Below are 7,755 nucleotides of genomic sequence, written 5' to 3' on the forward strand. Positions count from 1 at the left end.
AAAATAATGGAAACACTATTAAAAGAAAGAATAGTGGAATATCTTAAATTAAACAACTTACAGGATCCAAAACAGCATGGTTTTACTGCAGGGAGATCATGCCAAACAAGTCTCATTGACTTTTTTGACTCCGTGACCAAAATACTAGATGAAGGGGGGGCTGTAGATGTGGCATATCTAGACTTTAGTAAGGCATTTGACACTGTCCCACATCGCAGGCTGCTAAATAAACTTGAAAGTGTGGGATTGGATTATAAAACAATTAAATGGATAAGAACCTGGTTGCAGGATAGGAAACAGACAGTTGTCGTAAATGGAGTGCATTCTATGGAGGGACATGTTACCAGTGGAGTACCCCAGGGATCTGTACTTGGACCAGTGCTCTTTAATATCTTTGTCAGTGACATTGCAAATGGTATTGAAGGGAAAGTATGCCTTTTTGCAGATGATACAAAGATATGCAACAGAGTAGACACACCAGGAGGGGTAAATCAAATGACTGATGATCTAAGTAAACTTGAGAATTGGTCAAGAGAATGGCAACTACAGTTTAATGCTAAAAAATGCAAAATTATGCACTTGGGACTCAAAAACCCAAAGGCTCAATATAGTATCAAGGGTACTATAATGGAAACTACTGAGGAGGAAAGAGATCTAGGAGTCACTATTTCAAGTGACTTAAAGGCAGGGAGGCAATGTAACAAAGCAATGAGGAAGGCTAGTCAGATGCTTGGTTGCATAGGGAGAGGAATCAGTAGCAGAAAAAAAGACGTAATAATGCCACTTTATAGGTCATTGGTACGACCTCATCTGGAATACTGTGTCCAGTTCTGGAGGCCATATCTTCAGAAGGATATAAATACATTGGAGAGTGTACAAAGAAGGGCAACTAAAATGGTTCATGGCCTACATCACAAAACTTACCTGGATAGACTAAAAGATCTTAACATGTATAGTTTGGAGCAGAGAAGGGAAAGGGGGGACATGATAGAAATCTTCAAATATATCAAGGGTTTTAACATAGTACAGGTGGGAAATTTTCTTCAAAGGAAAACAAGTAATAAAACACGAGGACATGCACTGAAACTGGAGGGAGGTAGGTTCAGGGGAAATGTTAGAAAGAATTACTTCACAGAAAGGGTAGTGGATAAGTGGAATAGCCTCCCATCAGAGGTGGTAGAGGCTAAGACAGTAGAACAATTTAAACATGCTTGGGATAGGCATATGAATATCCTTACAAAGAAATAAGGATTAAAAAGGGTTGAGTTTACCTGAAGGGTAAAAAAGGGGCAGACTAGATGGGCCAAATGGTTCTTATCTGCCGTCAAATTCTATGTTTCTATGTTTCTATGTGCTTCAGAAGACATCACATTTTGGTTGCTCATTTTATAAAGACTAATCTTTTATTAGTGTTCATTCTAGGATGGAGACCGGGCAGGGCGCCGGGGGGCGGACCGGGCCACAGCTGGGGCCGTGCCCGGGCCGCCGGCGTCAAAGGGGCGTGCCCGGGCCGCCGGCATCGTCGTCAAAATGGGCGTGCCCGGGCCGCCGTCATCGTCAAAGGGGGTGGGACCGGCCCCTCCGAAGCTACTGACTATGCTGCCGGGGAAGCGCCGGGCATCGCCGTCTACGGCGACGCTGGGCTTCCCCGTGAGGCTGTTTTAGCGGGGCGCTGCGAGAGGGGCAGGGCGCATTTTGCCGTTTAAAAATCGGGCAGGGCGCAGCGCCCCGCTAAAACAGCCTAGCGGGAACACTATTTTATTGCCTCACACATTCAGAGAACCCCGACATTGTCATTTTCCACGTATAACATGATCATTCTTACACAGTAGTTTATAATAAGTACATTTTGAGCTAATGCAAGTTATATCTGAAATATCATCCATGATAAAACCACGCTCCTGTATATATTTTAGCATCTGGAAATTGTATAAGACTGCGAGCAAAAAAAAATGGGACACTTCTGAAACATGGTTCAGATATAACCTTGCAAATAAAACAGCTTTGTGGAATTGCAATTGTAAATACTGTCCAAAAATGTGTTGAGCTGAAGCTTTTCCAGCAGGAGGAGAAGACCCAACTTACTTGAGCACCTGCTGTCGGATGTTATTCCTCAGCTGATTCTTGTTCAGATGAGGGCTCCACGTGTGGCTCGCCAAGTGATTGGATACAAAATTGTCCACCCGTTGTCTCAGATTTTGGTATGCAGGCTGTAAAGGACAAAGACACACATGGATCAGTTTGTAATGCCGTGACCGGACACATTTAGGGAGACGCACTGGGCACACACCAAAACGATTTGGGCACAATCCCATCAATCTGGATCCAATCTGCTGCAAGTAGGATCTGTATAAGATCCATTCATCTGAATACAGATGGGATCGGATCATATGCAAATCGGATTGCACGATTTGCATCTAATACAAATTGTTTTGGTGTGTACCCAGCATAACCTTGGGGGCTGCACATTAACCTTAAATCACTATAGTAAAGCTGGCCTACAATACATCTACAGATTTATTGTCCAATCTGACTGGTAGGGAAAAAAATGGTAACGGATGAGCGTAAATGACAGTTGACCAATTGCTTTGAAATGCTAGAAAACGGAAAAAAAATGTCTGTTGGATACTACCAGGTTTTTGCTCCAACCAGCCAGATCTGACAATCAATCTGTAGATGTATGGCCAGCTTTAGTTAAATTAATACAATCAATGAAAGATACCTGTATGTCAAAATATCAGCAAGCCTTTAAATCAAGGGTTATAAGGAATTACAAAACCAATAACAGGTGATTATCATACGGTCAAGTGTCTAGTTTGACAGTCAATAGGCCGACCACTATTGGTCAACACACATTAGGTCGACACATGGAAAAGGTCAAGATGGGTTTTTTAGTTTTTTTGGTGTGACTGCCGACACACGGGAATTATATAAGCGTACCACTGCACTCACCATGCCTAGGGCATGGGGCTTTGCTGTGCTCGGCACACTATTACATTGTCCTTCTATGCCCATGGGGATAATAAAGTAAGAACAATTCTGTTAAAAAAAAAAAAAACTCACGTCGCCCAGTTTCCTATGTAAAACTTTTGTTTGTGCCGTCCAACAGTGGTCGACCCTTTGGAAGGGAAGAGGAACTGCATGGGTTAGAAAGAGCGAAAGTGCTCGAATGAACACTAGTGTGAAATGTATGCTTGATTGCATGCTGCAGCGGGTCGCATGCGATAAATACTGGTCAGCCGCATTGCATGGGTAACATAACAATGTAAGATGCTACGCTGACGAATGTACATCACACAGTCACTCCCGTGGGTCACATATGATATTTACTGGTCAGCAGTACTGCACAAGTATTCATTTATGCAGTATGGCATTGTACATTGCACTGTATACTTACTTGCCTACCTGACCCTCTCCATGAGGTAGAAAATGCTCTGTTCCTGGACTTCCCTGGTAATGTATGATTGCCATCACCTGTGGTGAAACACCTTTCTTATCAATTAAATTAGCTCCCCACAGGTGATAGCAATCATACATTACCAGGTAAGGCCAGGAATAGAGCATTTTCTCCCTCATGGAGAGGGTTAGGTAGGCAAGTATCTTGTACCGTCACATATAATAAATTTTTAATTTTTGTTTGTTTATTCCGGCATTAAGATAAATGGGTACTTGTTTCCTAGCACGGCCACAAATCTTGGCCATCGGGGGTAATTTTAGTGGCCTGCGACGCGACCGACGCCCCCGATTTTTCCATTGAAATGCATTGAAAAATCGGGTCGGTCGCGTCGCGTCGTGTGCGGCTAAAAATGCTTAAATGGTCCACCCGCGATTTCCCCATAGGGAACAATGTTAAATGCCTCAATTTACCCGCGATGACTCCGATTTCCCATAGGAAACAATGTTAAATGGGTCAATTTACCCAAATCATCATAGGGAAGAATGGTAAATGGGCCAGAAAGCCCAAAAAACCCCCCTGACCAGTGAAATGTCCCCCCAAAAGTAGTTCACGCCACCCCGCGATGAACGTGAACCCGAAGCGTGGCGAGCGCAGCGAGTCCGCGAGGGGCGGCGGTACGCGTCCTCCGACCTTTTCATACCCCCACTATCCACTAGGGCGTGGAGTGAGAATAGAATAGTGTGGCGAGCGCAGCAAGCCACCGAGCCCGAAGCGTGGCGAGCCCCGCGAGGGGACGCGGATACCTTCACAGGTAAACGCGTCCCTTCGCGGGCTTCACAGGTATCCACGTGCGCTCGCCATGCTTCGGGCTCGGTGGCTCGCTGCGCTCGCCACACTATTCTATTCTCACTCCACGCCCTAGTGGATAGTAGGGGTATGAAAAGGTCGGAGGACGCGTACCGCCGCCCCTCGCGGGCTCGCCACGCTTCGGGTTCACGTTGATCACGTGGTGCCGTAAACTACTTTTGGGGGGACATTTCAATGTTCAGGGGTGTTTTTGGCCCATTTACCATTGTTCCTATGATAATTTGGGTAAATTGAGCCATTTCCCATTGTTTCTTATGTGAAATCGTGGTCATCGCGGGTAAATTGAGGCATTTAACATTGTTCTCTATGGGGAAATCGCGGGCATCGCGTCTGGCCCATCGCACCTGATTTCTTTGCGCATGCGATGCCCGCGATGGCCCCGATTTTACCCCCGATGACCGCGATTATGATCGTTGTGGCCGTGCTAGGAAACAAGTACCGATAAATGTACTGGATGCATTTTGTAGAAGACATCCATATGAGTTAAGCCACAGACAAATGCTAGTTTATATAACAGTGGTCCCTTTCTCATTCCACCCCATTTTCCCATAAGTAAAAAAACTTGTCAGCTTATTACCCAGGTGCCCAGTAATGAATATGTTTGGAAGAGGTTAAGCAGCCCATACACGCTGCGATGCGGGCTGCGCGTTATGTGCTTTGAGGTGCGCGCTCCCGTGGCACCTCATCGCACAGTACAGAAAGTATGTGCTTGCACATACTTTTTGTACTTAGTTTTTATCACATTGCATCGCATTGCATGCACAAGGCATGCACAGGCAATGCAATGCGATTCGTGCTAGTTAAGCACGCCCGTATCGCAGCGTGTATGGCCAGCAATACTTCTATTCACTGATTGGAGGATTTGCAGCTGTGTTACAATTTGGATATTAAAGAAGCATTTGAGACAGGCCTGCCCATTTATAGTTATACATTAAAGTTCAGAGTTCATCAGCTGAACTTAACAAATTAGTTGTCAGAAATTAAACTTTCAAACAGGTGTACTCATGGATACGGTTCGTTTTATCGAATGACATTAGGTCGAATGTCATTTGGTCGACCCCACTAGGTCGAATGTGTAAAAAGGTCGACATGGGTTTATGTCGAACTTCCGACTATGTCGACTGCCATTAGGTCGACTGGGGTTAGGTCGAATTGCTCTTTTTGGGTTTTTTTTGGCCGAAATGTCAACAGTGTCGACATGGACACTGTTGACATAGTGAATCGGATGCTCGCTATGCTTCGGGCACGGTGGCTCGCTTCGCTCGCCACAGCTTTAATAACCTCCTCCACGCCCTAGTGGATGGTAGGGCATGAACCACCGCCTGTCGGCACATGTCGGCACCAAAAAAACCCCAAAAAGAGCAATTCGACCTATCCCCAGTCGACATAGTCGGAAGTTCGACATAAACCCATGTCGACCTTTTTACACATTCGACCTAGTGGGGTCGACCAAATGACATTCGACCTAATGTCATTCGATAAAACGACCGTATCCCGTACTCATAGCTTTTACCGAGTTCAATGGTCAGACCCCAGATTTGGAACCGAGGGGCAGATTTATTAAGCTCTGTGAAGTGATAAAGTGTCTGGTTTTTATCACCGGCCAATCAGCTCCTAACTGTGAAGTTACAGGCTTGGTTTGAAAAATGACAGGTAGGCTGATTGGCCCGTGATTAAAAAAAACCAAACATTTCACCGAGCTAACTAACTCTACCCCACAGTACCAAAAATCAATCACTTTCACGCGGTATAAGTGCCTTGCAGTAAGTTTAAACCACATTAAATTCATTTCAGCACTCCACATCATGCTTAAAGTCCTACAAATTACTCTACGTTTATGGTTCCCAAATGCGGTCCTCAAGGAACCCTAAAGCAAGGTACACACACCTAGAGATTTCTGGCCAATCTGTCTGGTGGGAACAAAAATCTGGTAGTAAATGAAAGCATATGAAATTCAATCATTTGCTCCCAAACACTGGAAAGTGGAAACAAATATCTGACACTGTATTTGAGCAAATGACACTCAACCAATTGCTCCCAAATGCTGGAAAAAGGGCAATGGTCCTATGGATTAATGATACAGTGGGTGCACACTAGACTATATGCATGATAATGTCATTCATGTTATTGTGCATATCGTTAGATAGTGTGTGCCCAGCTAGTAAGTAATAGCAGACTTAATATAGGATTGATAGATCTGGGGAAAAACATGTATTCTCAGAAATCTGTTAAAGTGGTAAGCACACAGATGCACATGTCAAAATATGATACTGAAGTGTGTACAAACCTGCACCCTCTCCAGCCAGACATCACTAAACCAAGGCACCAAGATAATTTACCTAGTTATAAAGAGCTTTCACAGTAGCAAGACATGCAACAAAAACACAGGGGACAGACCACTCATCCTTACCGCACTTTGCCTCACCTAAGCCAGACCCTCCTGCACTATACTATCCTTTTCCCCTGCTATATCCTCAGTCAGACTCAAGTGGTTCTCAACCTTGGTCCTAAAGTACCACCAACAGTTCATGTTTTTCAGGTCTCCAGAAAGAATCACGGGTGAAATAATTAGCTCCACCTGTAATCTTTTAAAAATGTGTTAGTGAATAATTACTGCACTTGTGCACCATCCATGTGACCTGGAAACCATGCACTGTTGGGGGTACTTAAGAACCAAGGTTTAGAACCACTGCCCCACACTACCCTGCCCCCTCCCATACCCTCAGCCAGACACCCCCCTCCCCTATACTATCTCTGCCATAGTCTAAGCCAGACTCCCCCTCCCCTACACTATCCCTGCCATAGTCTCAGCCAGACTCCCCCTCCCCTACACTATCCCTGCCATCGCCTCAGCCAGACTCCCCCTCCCCTACACTATCCCTGCCATCGCCTCAGCCAGACTCTCCCTCCCCTATACTATTCCTGCCATCGCCTCAGCCAGACTCTCCCCTCCCCTATACTATCCCTGCCATTGCCTCAACCAGATCTCCTCAGACACACACATTCTGTGCCTTCCCCACTCGGATCCCCACCATCACCTTAGTGTCTACATCAGCAAGGCAGTCTTTTCTGAACTGGTCGAATAGTCCCTGGCTCTTCAGGTGGCTGACGATAAGGGACACCAGCTTGGGGTCCCCGGGCGGCAGGTTGGCCATGGCATCCAGGGAAAAGCTGCTCCGACCATCACCCAAAACAAACCAGACCGCTGCACACGACTCCTGACCCGGAAGCGCCGAGGGATTGTGGGAGAGTTCCGTACACGGAGACAGAGCGGCCGGCAGGGAGCTACGAGCATGTGTATGTGAGTCGCGCCCTCTGCTGGCAGAGCCGTGTAATAGCAGACAGGCGCGCAGGAAGACACGGGAGAAACAAACGTCTGAGGTGGATGGAACTACTGGTGCAAGGATTCAACTGGTGCATATAAAAAAAAAATTATAAATATATGTATGTTATTGAGGTTAATAATAGCTAGGAGCACCAGATCCAAAGCC

The 7,755-nt window shown here is 45.7% G+C and overlaps 1 protein-coding gene across 2 annotated transcripts in view; it reads right to left on the reverse strand.

The window, feature by feature from the left end:
• The window catches only part of BOD1L1 (biorientation of chromosomes in cell division 1 like 1), a 41,084-nt gene extending 33,567 nt beyond the window's left edge, over positions 1 to 7,517 (reverse strand). For both annotated transcript variants that reach the window (XM_083158300.1, XM_083158295.1), the window contains exons 1-2: positions 7,303 to 7,517; positions 2,086 to 2,210 (exon numbers count right to left, since the gene is read on the reverse strand). In XM_083158300.1, the coding sequence (XP_083014426.1) occupies positions 2,086 to 2,210; positions 7,303 to 7,419 (242 nt within the window). In that variant the 5' untranslated portion in view covers positions 7,420 to 7,517. The remainder of the gene's footprint in view (positions 1 to 2,085; positions 2,211 to 7,302) is intronic.
• Between the last annotated feature and the right edge of the window lie 238 nt (positions 7,518 to 7,755).

This window comes from Crinia signifera, chromosome 1 (genome assembly GCF_055691185.1).
Source record: "Crinia signifera chromosome 1, ASM5569118v1, whole genome shotgun sequence".
Lineage (NCBI taxonomy): Eukaryota > Metazoa > Chordata > Amphibia > Anura > Myobatrachidae > Crinia > Crinia signifera.